Source organism: Rana temporaria, chromosome 1, assembly GCF_905171775.1.
Source record: "Rana temporaria chromosome 1, aRanTem1.1, whole genome shotgun sequence".
NCBI lineage: Eukaryota > Metazoa > Chordata > Amphibia > Anura > Ranidae > Rana > Rana temporaria.
Genome location: NC_053489.1, coordinates 623,716,645 through 623,742,359, shown reverse-complemented (window position 1 = coordinate 623,742,359; position 25,715 = coordinate 623,716,645). Strand labels below are relative to the sequence as shown.

At 43.7% G+C, this 25,715-nt stretch overlaps 1 protein-coding gene across 2 annotated transcripts in view; it reads right to left on the bottom strand.

Annotated features, from left to right (window-relative positions):
- Positions 1-10,202: 10,202 nt before the first annotated feature.
- The window catches only part of HTT (huntingtin), a 261,043-nt gene continuing 245,530 nt past the window's right edge, over positions 10,203-25,715 (bottom strand). For both annotated transcript variants that reach the window (XM_040335343.1, XM_040335344.1), the window contains 3 exons: positions 23,811-23,973; positions 14,967-15,127; positions 10,203-11,064 (listed from right to left, as the gene is read on the bottom strand). In XM_040335343.1, the coding sequence (XP_040191277.1) occupies positions 10,851-11,064; positions 14,967-15,127; positions 23,811-23,973 (538 nt within the window). In that variant the 3' untranslated portion in view covers positions 10,203-10,850. The remainder of the gene's footprint in view (positions 11,065-14,966; positions 15,128-23,810; positions 23,974-25,715) is intronic.

The window sequence follows — 25,715 nt, the reverse complement described above, 5'->3', positions numbered from 1 at the left end:
ACATATAGCTGATCGCAGATATTAGTGTACTGACATCCTATTAATGCTGTCTGTACTTGTTAGCAACATGGCCCTGACCATGGAGGAGAGTACGGGGGGGGGGGGGGGTTATTATTAAACAAGGACACAAAAGAGGGTTATAGCACTATGAATGCTCAGCCATAAGCAAAGCAAACGCTAAATAGCCGGCAATCTATAGCGGTCTGGAGAGGCCGGAAGCAGGAGTTTATAAAAGATGTAGATGTTTATAAGTCCATCAGCAAGAATACTTCATGTGAAAAGAGCAGGGTTGTCCAACTCAGGCATTCAGCCAAGTGTGATTTTTAGTAACTCAATCATTCTACTGAAATTGCCTTTGATTGACTGCAGTACACCAGAAATATATAGTTCACTGATGTAACAATTGGCTCTCTTAGGTGTAAGCTACACATTAGTAACAATGATTAATTACAGACAAAGGTAGCATTGCACAATCATATGTGATTAATTGCTGTTGGGAACTTAGGGCCAGATCCACAAAGAGCCGCCGTAACTTAAATATTCTGATTTAAATTACACTGCCGCAAAATTTCTACCTAAGTGCCCGATCCACAAAGCACTTACCTAGAAATGTTCGGCTGTGTAACTTAAATCCGGCCGGACGTACTGTGCATGCTCGTGACGTCATTTTCCCGACAGGCATTGCGCGAAATTACATTACGCCGTTTTTTGTGAATCACGCCGGGTAAAAAAAGTTGCGTCGAAAAAAAAAAAAAAAAGATACGGCGGGAAAAAAATAAATAAAAAATCAGCGTCGCTGCAAAGAAGGGTCTACTTTTACAAGGTGTAAACAGTTTACACTTTGTAAAAGCAGCCCTAATTTTACGATTGCAACGTAAGTATTTACGGAGATTTCACGAAGCTAAACCGTTTCGTGGATCTCCGTAAGTGCTCATTTGCATACGCGAAGCAGCATTTCGACTCGAAATGCCCCCCAGCGGCGGATGCGGTACTGCATCCTAAGATCGGGCAGTGCAAGTCCCTTACACATGCCGGATCTTCTGCCTAACTTTGGGAAACCGATTCTGTGGATCAGTTCCAAAGATAGAAACAGGGATACGCCGGCGTATCCCTTTTGAGGATCTGGCCCTCACACCTCATGGAGCTCGTTGTTCCAGCCAGTAACTGATCTCTCATCCTATGCCATTAATCTCAGGCAATTGCAGTAAGGCAAATTATAAAAAAAAAAAACCTGTGGGTCTTAGGCCTTAATCATCAAGGTCCATGCTCCTCCAGATCTAGAATTTGTTTTAGTCAAAATAAAATATGAATCGAGGAGCTATTGAAAGTTTCACTCTGTAGACAGGAATAAAGGTTAATTGAGTGCCGGTTCACACAGGGGCAACCCAACTTACAATGCGACTTTGCAAGGCGACTTCAGCACGACTTGGAGCAACTTACAACGCGACTTAAAGTTGCCTCCTGTAGCCAATCACAGAATAATCAGCTCTGTGGGAGGGAGGGGTTTGCCTGAGTAAACTATTTTCTTTTCCTGTAAAGTTGCTTCAGTTAAGATGGAGATCTGACTTTGGAGGCAACTTCCATTGAAATCTATGGGTACAAGTTGCCTACAAGTCGCCATGAAGTAGTACAGGAACTTTTTCTGAAGTCAGAGCGACTGCAGTAGTGTACATTAAGACGGCTCCATTCACTTCAATTGAATTTCTCATGTCGCGCGACACAAGTCGGATCCCAAGTCGCTGTAGTGTGAACCGGCACTTAGGGTGTTAGATGGGAGCTCCAGATAAAACACTGTTGAAACACATATACAAGAAATGTTTTACCTGCCAAAATAGTAAGAATGCATGGAACACCCGTGATCTCCCATCGCTGCCTTGCTACATGGCAGTCTCTGAAACCTGCCAGTCATACCATTCTGTCATCTCCATGCAACTAGCCCAGCTCCTGGTGCGCTCTGCACATTACCTGTAATCATCACTTGGTGATGCCAACCCCAAAACGCATGTCTTTGCCAAGTAACTATTTTTAGCCACCACAAAGTTGTACAGCTTTCATTTAGAATTTGACAACTCTATTGTGATTGTGATTTGTATTTGACACGCCCCCACTTATTTAGTAGACCAGCCCACAGCCGATTTGATTTTCTTTCCCTCCACCATGGAAAGGAAAGAAAATCGCTTGATTCTCCCCATCAACACATTTAGTGTTGATGGGGAAATGCCTCTCACAGAGCTATTGTGTTCTGCCGGTGGGGGTGGGTTTGGCATGGGAACATAATGATTACCGTTAGCAGCTATAGCAGTAATTTCATGCCAAAAATTGGACAGGCTGGTTGTCCAAATATCGATCAATGGATCTCAACTTGGATACAATCAACCTGCCCCATACATAGACTGAAATTTGTCTGGTACTTAAATCAGTTGAATTTCGATCCATGTATGACTGTTTTAATTAGGGATTTGTGAACATTGCTTAAGATCCATTGGAGCAGGAGGTAAACAGTCTTGCAAATATTAAAAATTCATAATATTAAAAAATAATGCTGCCCACAACTTCAAGGCTTCCTGCCCAGCTGTAATGACTTTGTTTACAACCATGTTGTCTCCTAAAAAGGCTGTGAGCGCTATTCTATGATATAGTATATCCCAGGAGAAGGCAACCTTGGCACTCCAGCTGTGATGAAACTACAAATCCCATCATGCCTCTGCCTCTAGGAGTCATGCCTGGGATTGTCAGGGTCTTGCAATGTCTCATGGGACTTGCAGTTTCAAAACAGCTGGAGGGCCATGATTGCCTACCCCTGGTCTATACCATTTTAACTGACAAAATACTCATTCTACAGAAGCTGGGCTGAGTTATTCTTTTCAGTTGGAAAGAGGCTGCAGATGGTCAAACAGGCAATGTACATTGCAAATAAACGAGAAAATAGACATTTTGGTCACCATTGCTGTGTAGCTCATCATTCTTTGTTAAAGTGATAGTAAAGTGTTATTTTTAAACAAAGAAAATGTTATACTTTCCTGTTCTGTACAGTGGTTTTGCACAGAGCAGCCCAGATCCTCTTGTTTTCGGGTCCCTCGCAGGCCCTCCTGCCCCCACAGCAAGCAGCTCACTATGGGGGCACCCAAGCTGAGCCGCTGCTCTGTGTTTATTCAGACTTATGCCTTTAGAACCAATCTAATTTCAGCATAGACATACCCATAGGCATAACATGATTATCCTCTTCATTATGTCCCTTCCAAAGACTCAGCCGAGTTATATGAGCTTGCACATAGATGGAAAGATTTTTCAGTAGATAGATCTTTCCGCAGTAAAATTAAGTCTGTATATCCAAATACCATCTAGTTTTATTCCACAGAAGGAGAGATCATGGAGAACCAGGGGAGGTGAGACCAGGGCCAGGGCCCAAAACAACTTCCTTCCTAACTTTCCACCACGGGGATATGATGCACACAGTGAAACGTTTATCCCCATCTGGCAACACACAAACACCACATACTTTCAGTGCTTGGGTATACTGACCATCACCTCTGCAAGAGATGTCATACTCTTTGACCATAGTCAGTATGGCCAAACTACTCAAAGGAGAATGCAACTCATGACTTGACCCAATTCTCTTTTTTAAAAAAAGGTATGGGAACCATTGGGAAGCCCATGTCATTGCGAATCCAGTTCATGCAGGCTGAATGTACCAAGTTGGTCAATGGGCAGGCTGAATGTACCAAGTTGGTAAATGGGCAGGCTGAATGTACCAAGTTGGTAAATGGGCAGGCTGAATGTACCAAGATAATCGATCAACCTGGATACAACCAGCCTCCTGGATTTACTTGTGATTATCGAGAACGGCTGCTATAGCCGCTAGTGATGATCACTGTCTTCATCTGGCAGGGACAGCTTCCCTGGTCCCCCACTGGGAGAATACAATGTCTTGGCATGAGGGATTTCCCTGTCAGCACTGTCTGTGTTGATGGGGGATTTGTGCAAATTTCTTTCCAGCAACCCGTGGTTGCAGGAAAGAAATTTGCACAGTCTATGGTCTGCCTTAGGAACAACTGTTTCTGACTTATCCAATGTTTGGATACTAGCTCCTGACAATTGTGTCAATTGCAGATGTTAATCTCTAACGAGCGATGTACCTACTCTGATTTCAAACCTGTGGCAATTTATTCAATGTCAATTTATTCTATGACTTTGCAAGTGTGCATACTGTGCATACTGTACAATTTTCCAGTTCTATATAAAAATGAACACACAGTCAATTAAAAGGAGTATGCAAGGCAGAGGTGAGAGTAACATATCTGCCCCCACTAAAACATTTCTTGAATATATTCAGCTGTGGTCAGCTGCTGGAACCTTTGCACATGTATTAGTAAAAGCTTCCTTTTAGAGCAGGGGTCTCAAACTCAAATTACCTGAGGGCCACAAGACAAGTTTTCATATGCCATGGGGGGCCGCATGCAAACTTTCAAACTTCAAAAACAACAGTACTGGTGTCAGCGAACACATTATTAACCCCCAGCACTGGTGTCAGCGAGCGCATTATTACCACCAGTACTGGTGTCAGCCAGGGTTTGACAAATTTGCTTGGAATCTAGGAGCCAGCTAAAAAAGTTAGGAGCCAGAAAACGCACCCCGTCCCGACGAGCTTGCGCGCAGAAGCGAACACATACGTAAACAGCGCCCGCATATGTAAACGGTGTTCAAACCACACATGTGAGGTATCGCCGCGATTGGTAGAGTGAGAGCAATAATTCTAGCTCCTCTGTAACTTAAAACATGCAACCTGTAGATTTTTTTAAACGTCGCCTATGAAGATTTTAAAGGGTAAAAAAGTTTGTCGGCATTCCACAAGTGGACACAATTTTGAAGCGTGACATGTTGGGTATGAATTTACTCGGCGTAACATTATCTTTCATAATATTAAAAAAAATGGGGATAACTTTACTGTTGTCTTATTTTTTAATTAAAAAAAGTGTAATTTTTTCCCAAAAAAGTGCGCTTGTAAGACCGCTGCGCAAATACGGCGTAACAGAAAGTATTGCAACGATCGCTATTTTATTCTCTAGGGTGTTAGGATAAAAAATATATATAATGTTTGGGGGTTCTAATTAGAGGGAAGAATATGGCAGTGAAAATAGTGTAAAATGACATTAGAATTGCTGTTTAACTTGTAATGCTTAACTTGTAATACCAACGGCTCACCACCAGATGGCGCCAGCTCAAAAAAAAAATATATTATTTTTTTTTTTGCTCCCCTCACTTCCACCCTGCCTGGGGGCCATTTATAACTGGTCCGCGGGCCGGTACTTTGAGACCACTGTTTTAGAGAAACAAACTTGTAAATTGTGTGCTGGCCATTTAAGACAAAAAATAGAAAATCTTCAAAGGTTCCGCTAATGCAAGTGATCATGCAGGTCAGTATTTAAATGTACGAATACGGTCATAACGGAAGAAAATAATTGGTCAGTAACAGCATTAAACAGTAAGCAGATCAGCTACTTTAACCAGTTCCCGACCCCCGCATGTACATATACGTCCACAATATGTCACGTACAGGCACAGGGGCGTACACGTACGTCCTCGCCTATTAGCGGGTGGGGGGTCCGATCGGGACCCCCCCCCCGCTACATGCGGAGGTCGGGTCCGCTCGGGGAGCGATCCGGGACCACGGCGCGGCTATTTGTTAATAGCCGCTCCGTCGCGATCGCTCCCCGGAGCTGAAGAACGGGGAGAGCCGTGTGTAAACACGGCTTCCCCGTCCTTCACTATGGCGGCGCATCGATCGCGTCATTCCCTTTATAGGGAAGACACGATCGATGACGTCATTCCTACAGCCACACCCCCCTACAGTTGTAAACACATACTAGGTGCACCCTAACTCCTACAGCGCCACCTGTGGTTAACTCCCAAACTGCAACTGTCATTTTCACAATAAAGAATGCAATTTAAATGCATTTTTTGCTGTGAAAATGACAATGGTCCCAAAAATGTGTCAAAATTGTCCGAAGTGTCCGCCATAATGTCGCAGTCACGAAAAAAATTGCTGATCGCCGCCATTAGTAGTAAAAAAAAAAAAATTAATAAAAATGCAATAAAACTATCCCCTATTTTGTAAACACTATAAATTTTGCGCAAACCAATCGATAAACGCTTATTGCGATTTTTTTTACTAAAAATAGGTAGAAGAATACGTATCGGCCTAAACTGAGGAAAAAAAATGTTTTTATATATGTTTTTGGGGGATATTTATTACAGCAAAAAGTAAAAAATATTGAATTTTTTTCAAAATTGTCGCTCTATTTTTGTTTATAGCGCAAAAACTAAAAACCGCAGATGTGATCAAATACCACCAAAAGAAAGCTCTATTTGTGGGGGGAAAAAGGACGCCAATTTTGTTTGGGAGCCACGTCGCACGACCGCGCAATTGTCTGTTAAAGCGACGCAGTCCCGAACTGTAAAAACACCTTGGGTCTTTAGGCTGCATATTGGTCCGGGGCTTAACTGGTTAAAGGATAAACCACATCTTCAATGCAGATTCTCTGCCTGACCTTTATCTCTGCAACCTAGTGCTGAGAAAGTGACCCCTGGCAACCAATAGTCGGAGCTCTGGGCAAGTTACTTATTCAACCCAACATAGCAAACATTTGTCTCCAAACAGAAAATTGTTAGTTCTATCGTTGTCCTAGAAAGGAGAAAAAAGTGATATTACATCGTCATAGGCCATATAACCAACAGAAGCTCATACAGTGATTGATGCAAACTATTTAGATTACTCACCAGCATCTATTACACAGCCCAAAGGAAAGATATTTTTTTCTTGGTGCCTTGCTTTTTAGCCCTGTTCTTAGGTTGTTTGAGGCGTGGGTTCAGAAAATTGCATTGGCTAGACAGCTGTAATTTCTTAGAAATGGTCAAATCAATATTTTTTTTTGTCTGTTTTTGAAAGATCTTGCTTGCTGATCAACGTGTTATTCTGTTACCGAGTTCGTGCCTTTGCGTACAAGTTAGCATATATAGTGAGTGTTTACATACTTCCAACTGTAATTTTATATTAGAAACATTGGATTATAAAAGTACAACTTATTAATTGTATTTATGGTCCTATATGAAGTGTGTGTATATTTGCAGACCGAGGACTGTAGAGGTTATGGCTACTTCACGAGAGTGCTGCCATAATCATCCCGACGGATTTTGCTATATTTATATCCTAATTTTTTCAGGGGTGACCAGAGTGGTATATGGTATTTATGCTGTATGTCAAAAACTAGAGCAGATAGGGAAAAATATACCCAGGAACTGGTCTAACTTTCAAGGCACCAAAAGGTTTGTTGATCTGTGTTATTTATCAACTCCTGCATCAGGATCTCTGCACTAGAATTCCCAGCTCCACCCCAACTACTATAAATGTGCTAAATTTTCTATTTATTTTCTGTCACAGAAGATTCAGTTTCAGGAAGGTTGGATACTGTGGAGAGAGTTTTCCACAAAAACTCTTGAGACAGAAAAGGCCAGTAGGAGAGTCATTCAATACTCAAAATAGTAGTTTAGAATGGACTTGCCCTTTAAAGCGGGGGTTCACCTGAAATTTTTTTTTTAACATTAGATTGAGGCCAATTACTGGAGGCAGAATCGGGTGTTTTTTTTTTAAATCAATGCAGTACTTACCGTTTTAGAGATAGATGTTCTCCGCCGCTTCCGGGTATGGTCTTCGGGACTGGGCGTTCCTATTTGATTGACAGCCTTCCGACGGTCGCATACAGCGTGTCACGAGTTGCCGAACGTCGGTGCGGCTCTATACGACGCCTGCGCACCGACGTTCGGCTACTTTCAGAAACTGGTGACGCGCTGTATGCGACGGTCGGAAGGCTGTCAATCAAATAGGAACGCCCAGTCCCGCAGCCCATACCCGGAAGCCGCGGAGAACATCTATCTCTATAACGGTAAGTACTGCATTGATTTTAAACAAAACACCCGATTCTGCCTCCAGTAATTAGCCTCAATCGTATGTTAAAAATAGATTTTTTGGGTGAACCTCCACTTTAAGCAGAAAGCTAGTGGAAAAATCAATGACAGTTCTGCTTAACATCAATATATGGGTAAACTAGATTAGAACCCCATCTTTCCAAGCCAGGTCTCGGAACACAGTTAAGAAATACATTTTCCCGCTACAATATTAAGATGTCATTACATTGGGGTAAATTATTTGATCTCCTGCAGATTTTGTAAGTTTGCCCACTTACAAAGAAATGGAGGGTCCATTTTATTTTCATAGGTGTATTTTAAAATGAGACAAAACATCAACCAAAAATCCAGATAAAAAAATTATACAAATGTTATAAATTGCGTTGCAGTTCAGTGAGTAAAATATTTGATCCCCTACCAACCAACGCACACTGACTGCAGTATGTGGTACACAGATTAGTCCTGTCAAATTAAGAAGGTACTCCCAACGACAACTTATTATGTACATAAAAGACATCTGTCCACAGAATCTTTCTTCCATTCAAACTTTGAGATCATAAGCAGGACCAAAGAGCTGTCGAAAGGACGCCAGGGATAAGACCGTAGACCTGCAAAAGGCTGGAATGGGCTACAGGACTATCAGCAAGAAGCTTGCTAAGAAGGTAACTGCTGGAGCATTTCTTCACAAATGGAAGAAATACAAAATAACCATCAGTCGCCCTTGGTCTGGAGCTCCATGCAAGATTTTGCTTCAAGTGGTAAGGATGATCATGAGAAAAGTGAGGGATCAGCCCAGAACTACAAGGAAGGAGCTTGTGAATGATCTCAAGGCAGTTGGGACCACAGTCGCCAAACAAACTATTGGTAACACAATACGCCACCATAGATTTAAATCCTGCAGCGCCCGCAAGTTCCCCCTCATCAAGAAGGCACATGTACAGGCTTTTCTTTTGCCTGACGAAGAGGTCCTGTGCGACCTCGAAACATTGCCGTTTTGATCGCTTCAATGCAATAAAGAATTTTTGGACGTTTTTCTAAATGATCCTTGGTGTGCTGGCGAATATGTCTACATGATTTCCTTTCCGGTTCCCAGCTGGTAATCGCTTCAGCACCCTCTTTTCTTATCGGCCATTTTCCAGGAAGGTGTGCAATTGGAATATTTTTGAGACATGTACAGGCCTGTCTGAAGTTTGCAAATAATCACCTAAATGATTCAAAAGGAATGAGGGAAAGTGCCGTGGTCAGATGAGACCAAAAATGTAGCTCTTTGGCATCAACTCGACTCGCTGCATTTGGAGGAAGAAAAATGCTGACTAGGTCTACAGTTGAGCACAGAGGTGGAAACATTAGCAAGGAAACGGCCCCAAAGCATAAAAGGTACAGGCCGCCTTTTTTCCGCAAAGAAGTCCAAATGAACGTGGCCATGTATTGTAAAATCTTGGATCAGAACGTTCTTCCCTTAGCCAGAACACTAAAGATGGGTTGTGGATGGGCCTTACAGCATGATAATGACCCAAAACATACTGCCAATGCAACAAAAGAGTGGATGAAGAAGAAGAAGTATATTATAGTCATGAGTGGCCTAGCCAGTTTCTAGACCTTAACCCAATAGAAAATGTATGGAGGGAGCTGAAACTTCGACCTGCCAAGCGACAGCCAAGAAACCTTAGGGATTTCGAGAAGATCTGTAAAGAAGAACTAAAATCCCTCCTGAAATGTGTGCAAACCTGGTAACCAACTACAATAAATGTCTTACCTCTGTCCTTGCCAACAAGGGTTTCTCCACCAAGTACCAAGTCATGTTTTGCTTGGGAATCAAATACTTATTTTACTCACCGAACTGCAACTCAATTTATAACATTTGTATCATGTGTTTTTTTCTGGATTTATGGTCGAAATTCTGTCTCTATCATTTAAAATATACCTATGATAAAAAAAAATGAGACCCTTCATTTCTTTGTAAGTGGGCAAACTTACAAAATCTGCAGGGGATCAAATAATTATTTTCCCCACTGTATATAAGCTGACCAGTATGGTATTCATCAATTTACTAAAAAGGAGTAACATTACTTATCGTCTCAGCACAATCCAACATCCCTAGTAAGCGCAGATTTTTGGTTCAGATCACAAAAATGGGTTCATGCCCTGCATATAGCCGACAGGTACACTTTAACAAGACAACATAAATGAGGCAGAAACAAATATCTTCTTTGTTTGGGCCAATGATGACTACAAACCAGTCAGTACAAGCAAGATGAGTTCTTAGAGTGGTTTTTGTAATGTGAAATGATAGTATCACGAACTGTAGGGTTTTACAATTATACATATTTTACATAATATAGAAATAGGAGTTAAAATCATTTATGTCAATACCCAAATTAAGTGAAAAAGGCAGGGAAGATTCTGCCGTGCTCAGTACACAGACGCCCCTATGGGAGTATCTTTTTTCTTTCCAGCTACGCCATCTTTTCACAATACTCATAGCGGTGACCGTCAACCACCTGCAGCACAAGAGGGGAACGATTCAGTGCTATGGCAGATGCCGTCCTCATCTCCACAAATGGGTTCCACATACAGTAGACATGGTTTAGTAAGACGAGTGCTTTGAGTTTAGTGATGCGGCTTTGTGCTGTTACAGACTCCCACTGGACAACGTGAAAAAGAACAGGACATTTACATTCACTGTAGTAAAGCAAAAAAAAAAACAACTGCAATCAAATATTTACAAAGAGACATTCAGAGCAGAGTAAGAGTCACAGTGACTCCGAGGAGGGGTGGGTGAGGTTGTAGGGCCTGGGTAGAGATGTTGGTGAAGAAGAGACCAGGATCATTCCCTTCTTGTACTGTCCTGTAATTCTGCTCCAATACCAGCCTCACCCGCAAAGTGCTTAGAACACCGTTGTCTTATTCACATTCTGCAAACACATCAGCAGGCTGTGGTACGGGCTTCCCGGTGCAGCCACCAACTCAAACACTGACTGGAAGGCCCGGCGGTCCAGCTCTTCATCGATCTGGTGCCTGTAAAAGTCTATGGCCACTAAACAGAACAAATTTACGTCCACCGGTTCAGACTTGCCCATTCGGCTGATCACATGTGGAAGACTGGAAGAAGGGTTAGGGAAAAATCCAAAAAAACAAAAACAGAAAACATGGACAGTATTCATTTACTAAAGGAACAGGCTGCTCACCTAGCAATGTAGAACTAAAGGCAACATTATTTTTCCCCATTTTAGTGTAAGGGAGGGTTGTAGCCCCTGTCCGTTTTTTATCTGGCCATTCGTGTCCCTTTGGGGGGGGGGGATATACCTTAATCTCTTGTCCCATAGCCAAAACAGGAAGCGACCGGAAATCCCTGCAAACTAAATATGTAAACCCATTTCATAGTTCCGATATGTGCCAGCTGTACCATGTACTTGTATGAGAAAGAATCCTGATCTCTTTGTATTGTTTTTTTTTTGTGTGAAATCCCTGGTGTTACTGCTAGTCCCTCTGTTTTCCTATTAAAAACTGACCACACTAAGCAAGAGAGCACACCGTGGTCACTTTTCTAGCTCTGCTGGGAACTCGGCATGCTCTCCTCCAATGATCAGACTTTGGTCCTTGGTTGTGATGCTCTTTGCTTGAGAGGTTTCCTCCAGGTATTATGTTTCCTTCCACAACCCAAAGACATGCTCTCCAGTGTGAGTATCTATGCAAGTGAAGTAGGAATCTTAGATTGTAAGCTCCCGGGGACAGGGACTAATATTAATGTACAATATGCAAATCACTGTGTAAAGCGCTATAGATAATTTTATATATATAGTAGATTATATATATAATCTAACTAATATAATAGGATAAGTTCACCTTTGGTAACATGTTACATGCTCCCCCAGCCTCTCCCTGATCCCCATTGTGATTGTGCCAGTGAGCTGGGAATTTTCTCCCTGCATCCTCTGTCACAATTTAAAATGTCCGTCCACACAGCCACATCATTCATTCACAGAGTTCTATGAATGAACTACAAGTACTGACACCCTTTGCGGCTGACTGCTTGTAGTTCTCAAACTACCAGGGCTGGTGAGCGCTCTAGTAGTTCATCGAATCTTCCTGTCATTCAGCCAGCCTGTACAAGGTATGGGCAGGCACCTCCACAGTCCCAGGAGCATGAGATTGCACCCATGATCTGCTCTTTGCAGGTGCAATGCTTTACAGGCTCTTAACCACTTAAGACCCGGACCTTTAGGCAGGTAAAGGACCCAGACAGTTTTTGCGATTCGGCACTGCGTCGCTTTAACTGACAATTGCGCGGTCGTGCGAAGTGGCTCCCAAACAAAATTGGCGTCCTTTTTTTCCCACAAATAGAGCTTTCTTTTGGTGGTATTTGATCACCTCTGCGGTTTTATAGCACAGTGCTGAATAGCAAAATAAATGCCCTGGTCATGAAGGGGGTAAACCTTCCAGAGGTCAAGTAGTTTAAGGAAGAGGTGTGACTGAGCATAAAAAGGCTGAAAATCTGTTAAAGGGTCACCCTAGCCCTACACTTTGCAAACTTCTCAGAGTACAGGCAGTCCCCTAGTTACAAACATCCGACTTACAAATGACTCCTACTTACAAACGGAGGCAGACAACAGGAAATGAGAGGAAATCTACCCCTAGGAAGGGAAATTCTCTCCTGTAAGAGTTATGAGAAAAAGGTACTGATATCACCAAGGCTTGTTTCCACAACAACCCAACATTTTCTAAATCCAATTGTCATTGGGACAGAAAGTGAGGGGAACTCTTCTGAACAGGGGCACAGACAGCAAAACAAACAGTACAGGGGTGATAACCCTTCCCTATGCTATCCAAAAAGATTAAAAATATTTCTTTGGGCTGGAGCTACACTTAAAGAATGTACCTGTTCCGACTTACAGATTTAACTTAAGAACAGGCCTACAGACCCGATCTTGTTTGTAACCCAAGGACCGTCTGTACAAGTGTTTTGTGAGGTCTGGCCTTCATATATTCAGATTATTTTTGATTATGTAGAAACTGAAATGTCCTTATGGAAATTGGATACGAACAGCTCCATTCATTACAACAAAAACTATCCCCATCCCCTCCCAGGAGCTCCGCTCTTTAACCACTTAAGACCCAGACCATTATGCAGGTAAAGGACCTGGCCAGTTTTTGCGATTTGGCAATTAACTTTAACTGACAATTGCGCGGTCGTGCGAGGTGGCTCCCAAACAAAATTGGCGACCTTTTTTCCCCCACAAATAGAGCTTTCTTTTGGTGGTATTTGATCACCTCTACGTTTTTAATTTTTTGCGCTATAAACAAAAATAGAGCGACAATTTTGAAAAAAAAAATACAATATTTTTTACTATAATAAATATCATCCAAAAAGATATAAAAAAACGTTTTTTTCCTCAGTTTAGGCCGATACGTATTCTTCTACATATTTTTGGTAAAAAAAAATAAAAAATAAAAATCGCAATAAGTGTTTAACGATTGGTTTGCGCAAAATTTATAGCGTTTACAAAATAGGGGATAGTTTTATGGCATTTTCATTAATATTTATTTTTTTACTACTAATGGCGGCGATCAGCGATTTTTTTTCGTGACTGCGGCATTATGGCCGACACATCGGACAATTTTGACACAATTTTGGGACCATTGTCATTTTCACAGCAAAAAGTGCTATAAAAATGCATTGTTTACTGTGAAAATGACAATTGCAGTTTAGGAGTTAACCACTAGGGGGCGCTGTAGGGGTTATGTGTGACCTCATATGTGTTTCTAACTGTAGGGGTGCGGGGCTGGGAACAGACGATCAGTGACATTGCCACTGTGAAGAACGGGGAAGGTGTGATTACACACAACTCTCCCCGTTCTTTAGCTCCTGTGACCGATCGCGGGACACCGCCGGCGATCGGGTCCCGCGGCCACGGAGCTTTGGACCGGGTCACGGGCGCGCGACCCACGGCAGGGCACTTAAAGGGGACGTACAGGTATGTGCCTGTGCCCAGCCGTGCCATTTTGCCGACGTAAATGTGCAGGAGGCGGTTCTTAAGTGGTTAATTAGGCAGTCGCCTAACTCACAGGGGCCTCGCGGCCGCCTAACTTACCCAATGCATTACTCCAGTTTTGAGGGACAGGGGACCTTAACGCTGCTGTGCTCAGCCAGCGTTAAGAGCCCAGCTTCCCTAACAAGCAGTGAATATTGGTGACACCACCCCTTGTGACGTCAATGAGCAAGCCCTCAGTCAATGACATCACAAGGGGGTGGGTTCACCAGGTGACATCACTGGGTGGCCCCTGCCCCTTAGTTATTAAAGAGCAGGACATGGGGGCCGCCTTGTTAAAGGGGGCTTTCAGATTCCGATAAGCCCCCTGTCCGCAGACCCCCAAAATCACCTGCCAGGGTTGTGGGGAAGAGGCTCTTGTCCTTGAATTATTTTTCCCATCATGGGTGTGAGTGGGGCCCCATGTCAAGTTTTGCCTAAGGCCTCACAAAGCCTAGAGCCGCCTTTGAGTGTTCACTTAAAGGGGTGGTTCCACCTAAAACTCATTTCTAGCAATATATTCGTAAGACCCGTTACACTGCGGGTAGGCTGGCTTCTTTTTTTTTTTCCCCGTACATACCGAGATCTCGGGGGTCTCGTCCCTAGGCGGTGGGCGTTCCTATTTGATTGACGTTCCTCGGACGGGCGCATACGTGACGTCACGACTTTCCGAAAGAAGCCGAACGTCGCCGCGCAGGCGCCGTATAGAGTCGGCTCTATACGGCACCTGCGCGGCGACGTTCGGCTTCTTTCGGAAAGTCGTGACGTCACGTATGCGCCCGTCCGAGGAACGTCAATCAAATAGGAACGCCCACCGCCTAGGGACGAGACCCCCGAGATCTCGGTATGTACGGGGAAAAAAAAAAAGACACTGCGGGTAGGCTGGCTTAACGGGTCTTACGAATATATTGCTAGAAATGAGTTTTAGGTGGAACCACCCCTTTAACCTGATTATAAAGAGATTCCAAAGGATACATTGCAGAAATCCACTTGCTAGTAGACGCACTGACAAAAAAGCAGGAGAGGCTCCACATTGCCATGGCCACCGGAGTTCTCTGTGTGAAGTTGGAGAGAGAGAGCATCACCCAGTCTCGTACCATGGAGGACTGGCCAGTGGCATGAAGAGTTTGGAAAACCTGCAACAAAGAGTTCAACAGTGAAACCAAAGATTTAATATGGCAGACATTAGAGGCTGTGCCATTTCCACTCCAGATGAACCACCAGGGAAAAGATCAGCAAGGTTTAACTTGCCTTTAAATTGAACCTGTGCTTTGCCCATGATGGCAAAAACAACAGGTTCACTTTAATGGCAGCCGCACCCAACAGCTTATACTCACCTTTCTTTCACTTCCCTGACACCACGGGTGAAAGTAATTAGCTTGTAGGTGAAGGGGAACATACAACTTGCTCTCATTGGCTGTTTAGGTAGCAGTGTTGTCACATGGGGCAGGAAGATGGTTGAACCTCACACAGGAATGAAAACCAGACTGTATATTGTTAGGAGCACCAAAATCATGAAAACCATGTGACATTTCCATTGTTAGTAGCAATGCATTTGAAAAGTGCTATTATTGCAACAGACCCTGCACTTTCTGCTTCCTGGCAGCAGCACAATGTAAGGGTGGGTGACACTATGATGTAACGGAGGGTGGGGGGCATTGTGCTCTGGACATTTGCTAATAAATGAGAAAACTACAATTCTATGCCAACTGAAAAGGAGGGTCACACACCGCTGGTATCATCCACAAGAAACTTTATTGGACATGTTCTGTCTAAACAATCTCCAATAAAGGTTGTTGTGGAGGATACCCAGCAGTGTGCGACCCTCCTTTTCATACTTGCAATGGGCGTGGGAGTGGACTCCGTGCTGGTTTGCACCTGCACTTCATAGCTTAAGTCTTAAAGCGTTCGTAAACCCAGGACCCTGCATGCACTATATCTGGTCTCCCACAGTACACAGAAAATGGAAACACAATTATTTTAGTAAAAATTCCCTTTCTCATCAGCAGTATATAGCAGTCTTGTGACTTATATCAGTGTATGGTTGAAGCTTGCAGGAGGAGTTTTCATTTTGACTGTCCTATTAGGCTAAAGGACCCCTGACAATTTGTCTGGACAGTGCTGAACACATGCACTCTCGCATGTGCAGAGTAACTCCAAAGGGTCTGTACTATCAGGAGATGGATTGGGGAGAGTAGAAGGGGAGGAACAGAGAAGACAGCCTTTTTACACAATGCAGAGGATTAACCCCAGTGAGTATAACCAGCATGATTTACTGCATATACAGACTGATTTTACAGTTATAGGTTTAGTAACATTCAGAGGAAATGATTTAATGTGATAAAGAGTAGATACATTTATATCATCTTACAGATACAACCGGACCTCTGAGGGCAGCCATAATGCTGATGTGGCCCACAATGAAATTAATTTGGCCCCCCTGTTCTATACAGTGGAATCAGGACCCACTTTCTCCAGCTGGTGATCCTTTTAGTGATGTGAGGTGTTAAAATGAAGTCAGCATATTACTGCCATGTTTGTCTTGCATGCGCAACCATCATCTGTGTATTGTCTATTAAATAGTCAGATTTGTCTCCCTCAGTGCACACAGGTGAATTTGCCCATGTTTAATAACCTGTGGGTAATAATTACATTGTTATAGTTGCCTGTGGAGATAAATATGCTTTTCTTATAGAATGTGTATGTGTGGGAAGGACCCCTAACTGCTGCCTAACCCTGTTACTGTAAAAAGCGGATATTATGGCGTTAGCTTTCTCTGAAACACTTGGCCAGGCAATGTCACACACAGCAGGCCCTTCTGCTGAGAGATATCAACTAAACTCCTATTTCCGACACCTTGGTGCACACTCTGCAGGAATCATCAGGGTCACATTTGCAGAATATTATGAGGCTTTGCCTGTATTTCTGCTTGAAAATAGAACTCAAACGAATGATAAAGAAACGATATATACGTGGCATAGTTTACAATAAGGTCTCGTTCCTACAAGAGAATTATGGTGTTTAAAGTTTTTTAAAATTGTACATATAAAAGATGTCAGCTTAAAGCGGACCTTCAGCCACTGTGCTCCAGTGCCCAATAATTGATGTGCTTTTGATAGATATACAATGCAATTATTAGAAAAACACTCCTAAAGCCACATCCGTATTTGAGGGTAAATATTAGAAAAGGGAGGGGGGGCAAAATGGCCCTAGATTGGACTTTAAATGCAAAATGGACGAGAGCATAGTAAAAAATATATTTAATCGATAACAATTAATCCACACAAGTATCAAAAGAAAAAAACAAACAAACACAAAAAACAATTAACACACAATAGACATAAATGTATGGCGTGAACAAAATGTTGACACCATATAGACAGCAGTGAGCCCCTGTGCGTAAACATGTTTTGCTTTGTTTTTTTTCCTAATAGATATATACAAGTATTATATTCCATTTATTTAGTAGTATAGGTCTATATAACAGGTGTTCAACTTTCTTTCAATCTTTTTTACGGGGTACTCTTGTATTGCATCCAATGTCTTCCTCTATGCCAATGCAACGCCAACAAGTATTGTGGATTGGATATTTTTTGTATTGTGATGGTAGGATAGTACAATCCTTGTTTGAAATTTTTGTATGTAAAAATGGTTTTCAATAAACTTAGAATGAACTAGAACTTGCCTCTGAATTTGCCCTGTAATTTGACTACTCCAGGAAGATTCTCTTTCTTTGCACAACCCTCTCCCTACATGGATGCCACAGTCCTCTCCTTTTATAGGAGTAAAATGATTGCTTGTGCTGACCCAGCTACTCCACCCCTTTCTCTTTCTAATCAGACTGAAAAACAAGGAAAATAAACTGGGATTTTTAAGGCACAGCATATTACATAAAACACAATTTCTTTATTCAACGTTAACACATAAAAATATTGCCCATTTGTTGTACAACATATAACAATTATTCAAATTCAGTACAATTGTTGCAGCAAATTTATGGGATAAAAGTACATTAGATCTTAAAAATAATAACTTATTGTAGCCTCACAAGTTTCATATATAGATTTCATCACGCTTTTTTCCTTATTCTCCATGTAGTACATCTCGGAGGACTCATTGTGTGGCCCTGTGTCTTCTTACAATCCCCAGGACTGAACAGTTACCTACGTACACTGCGATCACCAGTGAGATATTTGTATATCACTATCATATCTCCTCCCAAGCGTCTCTTCTCCAGGGGGAATACGTTTCGCGATTGTAGTCGCTCCTCATAATTGAGGTCCTCCAGAACCCTTATTTTGTTGTCCTTCTCTGGACCTTTCTGAGGTGACCAGAGCTGGACGGAATACTCCAGATGTGGCCGAACCAGAGTTTTATAAAGAGGGAGGTTTATGTATATGTTGTACAACAAACGGACAATATTTTTATGTGTTAACTTTGAATAAAGAAATTGTATTTTATGCAAGATGCTGTGCTTTTAAGAATCCCAGTTAATTTCCTTTGTTTTTCAATCCGATTGGCCTTTTAGGAAGGTGGCACTATAATTGGTTTTATTAAGTTGGGTCATTTCTCCTCCTACATAACCTTTTTGGAGCGGTCAGGTTAGAAGTGAATGGAAATACTATACAGTGTTGCTTGAATGACAGCATTGAGTCTGCTGTGTCTGTTGACATCACAACCAAGATGGAGGTGCCCAGCAGCAGTCTCAAAGGCTTTTGGATGTCTACAAAAGTGAAGTTCTTACAGGTAAATAACATGCATAAAATCCAATAAAATTGTATGGCAACTGGATCTCTTTGATGTTTAATAAATCTTGTTTAAATGTTTGAAAATATATTTGTCATTACATTAAGAGCAACTCAGCCGCCTGACAAGTCGCGCTCCGCTCTATTTAATAAAACCGTTCTTAATAGGAGTGACGCAAGTCGCTCCGACTTAGAAAAAGGTTCTTGTACGACTTTGGGGAACGACTTGCATTAACTTCAATACAGAAGTCATTTTGCAAGTCGCCTCTCAAGTCGTCTTGAGATCGCCTTTCCGAGTCGCCCCCCCCCCCAAAGTCATGCTGCCCCTGTGTGAACCGGCGCTTAGTTGCTTTGCTTACAAATAAGTGCAACGTTGACAATTTTTTTTATCCCAGAGCCAGTCCACCACACTGGGCCCACCTGACTGTATGTAATGGACTCTCTGTGGTTAATGTGAAACACTAAAGATATGCTGCTTAGGCTATAGGTGACCAAAAAGGAGACCAGAAATATACTTTTATTTAAGCAACTTGGTGAGCTTTTACATGTGAATTGTATTTATATGTCCACTGCAATTAGAATAGGTGGAAAAATCAAAGCATCAGCAATTGTTGCTTTAAAAACTAAAATGCTTTATAAAACAATTACTTTACATTCTGCACACTTTCCAATGCTGCAAAGTTCAGATATTTCAGCTAAATACCATCAAAGACTAAAGCATTTTAGAGAACCCCTTTTCCCCTGTGGTCCTTCAAAGCTTCCAGTATATACACTAGGGCCAAAACAACTAATCGATTAATCGGCCAGTAACATAATGGGTTTAAAAAAAACAAAATTAGCCATTTATAGTACAAAGAGCAAATAATCAACACTAACACGTATTATATTATTTTTGAAAAAATCTTTGTACATTCGCTGAATGAAAGAATTTTGTTTGAAATTTTCACTTGCTTTTAACTTTCAGTTTTAAAATTAATGTAATTTCTAAACGAAAACCACATACACTGTCTGAAAATTCCTTTGACCAAGAAGTTTTCCATTTCTAAATTTTCCCATCACTGTGGTTGAAAACGAACATCGATTTGACCCCACTGATTAGAAAATCGAATGAACATTCTTAAATACATTTTTTTTTTTGAAGGAAGACTATGGCCAACATATAATATATTACAGTTCTGTTTGAAAAACAGTCTAACTTTTTTTTTTCTATACGAGTCTGATGATATTTAACAGATTCACCCTCTAATAGTATATAGAGTATATCTAATCTGTCTGTTATTCTCACTTTTTTTAAAGTTATTAACCAATTAATCGATACAATAATCAGCCAACTAATCGATTATGAAAACAATCGTTAGTTGCAGCCCTAATATACACATGCCAGTATTGTGCTTTACATTCCATTATGATCTGCAACCTTTGCAAGCCACTTCCAGATATCAAGAAGTTATATAATAACTAGGGTTGTCCCGATACCACTTTTTTGAGACCGAGTACAAGTACTGATCCTGTTTTTCAAGTACTCGCCGGTACCGATTACCGATACTTTTTTTTAATATCGTGTGACAGTGGCTTTTTTTTTTTTTAATATCGTGTGACAGTGGGTTTTTTTTTTACAGTGATTTTTTTTTTTAGGGGGGGTGGATTGTCAGTGTGTTTTTTTTTAATTTAAATTTTATTTTTATTTATTTATTTTTTAAAAAAATATTTATTGCAATTTTCTTTTTTTTATCAGCCCTGTTAGGGGGGCTTTGGTGAGATATCAGGGGATATCTTAACAGACCCCTGACATCTCCCCTTTAAGACAGAGAAAGGGACCAAGGACACAGATTCCCCAGTCCCTTTCTCTGCAGCCTCAGCTAAAATGAATGGAGAGAGGCTTCTCTCCATTCATAAACTGAAGCATCGTAAACACAGGTGATCACTGACTCTCAATTCGGAAAAGGTAGGAGCCGGGTTTAGCGGCTCCTACCGCCGCTCTCCATCCTGACAAATTGAGGGGGGAGAGCTGCACGGACGGGGGGAAAGACAGCACGGAGCACGGGGAAAGACAGCACGGAGCACGGGGAAAGACAGCACGGAGCACGGGGAAAGACAGCACGGAGCACGGGGAAAGACAGCACGGAGCACGGGGAAAGACAGCACGGAGCACGGGGAAAGACAGCACGGAGCAAAGACTTGCAACTCCCCTGCCTGCCCAGGTATCGGGTGAGGCATCGGAGCATTTCCCCCCGTGTACAAGTACCCGGGGAAATGCTCTTTATCGGTACCGATACTAGTATCAGTATCGGGACATCCCTAATAATAACCAATAAAACCACAAAAGAAAGTAATCTTAAAGATTAAAAAAAGGACATACAGTAGGTGTTTGTGATATTGTGCTTTTAGCACGACAGCGTCGCGCTGATACTCGGCGACAGGGTGCCGAGATCTCCCCGACACCTCGCACTCACTGGAATAGTGACAGCACATCCCAGCAAGCGCGTCATAGAAGCGACGGGAGATCCGACTTGGATTCCCGCCAATTCTACACGTGTGCGGCGTTTGTTATGAATCCTGAGGGGGAAGTCCCCGCCGGATTTTAAATAAAAATCCGGCATGGGTCCCCCCCTCAGGAGCATACCGGGCCCTTAGGTCTGTTATGGGTTGTAAGGAGCGTAGGGGGTTGTAAAAAAACGGCGTAGGGGGTCCCCCTACAATCCATACCAGACCCGTATCCAAAGCACGCTACCCGGCCAGCCAGGAAGGGAGTGGGGACGAGCGAGCGCCCCCCCCCTCCTGAGCCGTACCAGGCTGCATGCCCTCAACATGGGGGGGGTTGGGTGCTCTGGGGCAGGGGGGCGCACTGCGGCCCCCCCACCTCAGAGCACCCTGTCCCCATGTTGATGAGGACAGGGCCCCTTCCCGACAACCCTGGCCGTTGGTTGTCGGGGTATGCGGGCGGGAGGCTTATCGGAATCTGGGAGCCCCCTTTAATAAGGGGGCCCCCAGATACCGGCCCCCCACCCTAAGTGAATGAGTATGGGGTACATCGTACCCCTACCCATTCACCTGCAAGAAAAGTGGTAAAAACACAAATAAACCACACAGGGTATTAAAATATTTTATTTTTCTGCTCCGGAGGCCTCCCCTGTCTTCTTTATTAGCTCTTTTACCAGGGGAGGCTTCTTCTTTGACGTCTTCGGGTGGGTGGGGGCCGCCGTCTGGTTCTCTTCCACCGCCGGGGGGGGTCGCTTTTAAAAAAGCCCCCACCCCCCGGCGGGTTTCCTCCGGCGTCTTCGGCGGGGCTCTTCTTCTTCCGCTATCCCGACGGGTCTTCTCAACTCTCCGGGGTTCTCCTTCTGTCTTCGCCGCTCTCCGCTCTTGACTCGTCGCACCCCGGTTCTTCGTCTCGCTGTCCGGTGTCTTCTTCCGTGCTGTACGTCTTCTCCTTCCGTGCTGTGATGAGTTCTTCTTCCGTGCTGTGACGTCATGTTCTTCACTTCTCTCCTTCTCCCGATGTTGCCACGCCGGTCCTCCTCGCTGAAATGACGGATGCGCGCCTTGCATCGGACCTATATAGGCCTCACAGTCCCATCATGCTCTGTACCTACCCATGTGATACCTACCCACGTGGTAGGTATCACATGGGTAGGTACAGAGCATGATGGGACTGTGAGGCCTATATAGGTCCGATGCACCCGCGCACCCGTCATTGCAGAGAGGAGCCGGCGACGTGTCAACACCGGGAGAAGGAGAGAAGTGAAGAACATGACGTCACAGCGCGGAAGAAGAACTCATCACAGCACGGAAGGAGAAGACGTAAAGCACGGAAGAAGACACCGGACAGCGAGACGAAGAACCGGGGTGCGACGAGTCAAGAGCGGAGAGCGGCGAAGACAGAAGGAGACCCCCGGAGAGTTGAGAAGACCCGTCGGGATAGCGGAAGAAGAAGAGCCCCGCCGAAGACGCCGGAGGAAACCCGCCGGGGGGGTGGGGGCTTTTTTAAAAGCGACCCCCCCCGGCGGTGGAAGAGAACCAGACGGCGGCCCCCACCCACCCGAAGACGTCAAAGAAGAAGCCTCCCCTGGTAAAAGAGCTAATAAAGAAGACAGGGGAGGCCTCCGGAGCAGAAAAATAAAATATTTTAATACACTGTGTGGTTTATTTGTGTTTTTATCACTTTTCTTGCAGGTGAATGGGTAGGGGTACGATGTACCCCATACTCATTCACTTAGGGTGGGGGGCCGGTATCTGGGGGCCCCCTTATTAAAGGGGGCTCCCAGATTCCGATAAGCCTCCTGCCCGCATACCCCGACAACCAACGGCCAGGGTTGTCGGGAAGGGGCCCTGTCCTCATCAACATGGGGACAGGGTGCTCTGAGGTGGGGGGGCCGCAGTGCGCCCCCCTGCCCCAGAGCACCCAACCCCCCCATGTTGAGGGCATGCAGCCTGGTACGGCTCAGGAGAGGGGGGGGGGCGCTCGCTCGTCCCCACTCCCTTCCTGGCTGGCCGGGTAGCGTGCTTTGGATACGGGTCTGGTATGGATTGTAGGGGGACCCCCTACGCCGTTTTTTTCGGCGTAGGGGGGCTCTCCTTACAACCCATAACAGACCTAAGGGCCCGGTATGCTCCTGAGGGGGGGACCCATGCCGGATTTTTATTTAAAATCCGGCGGGGACTTCCCCCTCAGGATTCATAACAAACGCCGCACACGTGTAGAATTGGCGGGAATCCAAGTCGGATCTCCCGTCGCTTCTATGACGGCTCTGTCTCCATCGCGGCAAGCCAGCTCGGCGCTGGCTCCCGCGATGGGGCTCGTAGGTGCTCAATCTCGCTGAGAAAGAGAGCGAGATTGACACAAAATCGGGTTCACCTACTGTAGGTATACAGGTCCACAGGGTAGACCCCAAGCTAAAACTGATAAATACATGCAAATGGAGTGCGCATTCCCCATGGTGCTCAATTGCCAACGTGTGATCAGGGAAATGGTATGAAATGTTGCATGTACCTTGTTAGCGCTCATTCAAGGTTTACAAGACAGGAAAACACAGAAACCATTAATATTCTAAAATAAGACATTGTACCCACTCACCTTATAGACAACAGCTGCCATGAATTGTGGGTAGGGTTGCTGATTGGATAAAAACTCCCCAATGACTTTGTTCATTACATCTTGAGGAGGGAAAAAGTCATCCAAGAACTGTGGAAGAATCCTGGCCACCACCCTTGCCTCAAAGGGGAATCCCTTCCGGATTCTGTCCAACAGAACAATGAAAATGTGAATCAGCCAGGGCAACATGGAACAGCTTATAAACCAACATGTGATGTGCAATTGGTTGCAGTTCAATAGCTCTCATGTACAAACAGGTACTACAAATCTGAAACACATGCACAAAAACCGTGTTAACTTAGAAAACAAACAAAAAAAAAAACCATTACATTTATAACATGGCATACTTTAGGTTTGTTCGCTGTATACACTTTATTGCCAAAAGTATTGGGACACCTGCCTTTACACGCACATGAACTTTAATGGCATCCCAGTCTTAGCCAGTAGGGTTCAATATCAAGTTGGCCCACCCTTTAGAGCTATAACAACTTCAACTTCTCTGGGAAGGCTGTCCACAAGATTTAGGAGAGTGTCTATGGGAATGTCTGACCATTCACCCAGAAGTGCATTTGTGAGGTCAGGCACTGATGTGCAGTCTCCGCTCCAATTCATCCCAAAGGTGCTCTATCGGGTTGAGGTCAGGACTCTGTGCAGGCCAGTCACGTTTCTCCACCCCAAACTCACTAATCCATGTCTTTATGGACCTTGCTTTGTGCACTGGTGTGCAGTCATGTTGGAACAGGAAGGGGCCATCCCCAAACTGTTCCTACAAAGTTGGGATCATGAAATTGTCCAAAGAGTTCCCTTCACTGGAACCAAGGGACCAAGCCCAACCCCTTAAAAACAGCCCCATACCATAATCCCTCCTCCACTAAATGATTTGGACCAGTGCACAAAGCAAGGTCCATAAAGACACAGATGAGAGAGTTTGGGGTGGAGGAACTTGACTGTCCTGACCTCAACCCGATGGAACTACTTTGGGATGAAGTAGAGCAGAGTCAATCAGTCTATGTCTAGATTTGGCCACCCTACCCCCTCCTTTAGCCCATCAGATTACACAGTAGACACTCTCACTGCAAAACTAATTGAAGCTGTCAGCCAACATGTGTGGCCACTGAAAACAAATACAGATTTTGGATTAAAAAAGCTGAAAAAATCATTGAGTACTGAAGGAACATTTTCCTAAAAATTCTTTTCCATTAAACATTGGGCTTTCCTACGAAGATAATCTCACCAAAGTAGCATCAACAGCACAATGCAGAAAGTAGAGACTTGAAACAGAAAAAAATAAAATAAAACGATTTGCTCTTCTTCCAGCCAGCCCCTTAGACAATATATGACAGGTCTGTGAGATCAGGAGCAGCAATGGGGACAAAGCTCGCTCACCAAACTGCCTAGATGTCAAATGTAGTGGCACAGACATATGCAATTGAGAAACTTGTTTCTTTCATATATAAATGCTACAATATTACAAGTATGCAGAGAGAAATACAAGTTTTTGTTTTGTATTAACCACTTAAAGACTGCCTACCGCAGATATACTCCGGCAGGGTGGCTCTATTTGCACGAAACTACGTACCTGTACGTCATTTTGTGCAATTGACACTGGCCAATTGGACAGGGGGAGCCAATCAGCAGGTCCGTCGGACCAGGATGTCCACCCACGATCTTTCCCAGAGAGGCAGATCGCCGTTCTGACAGGGAAGAAGATACAAATCTTGCATTCCTGCTAAGCAGGAACACCAATCTCTGTCTTCATCCAGTCAGACCATCCCCCACACAGTTAGCAAGCACCTCCTTGGGACACTTAACCTTTTGATTGCCACTGTTAACCCCTTCCTTTCCAGTGTCATTAGTACAGTAACAGTGCATATTTTTAGCACTGAT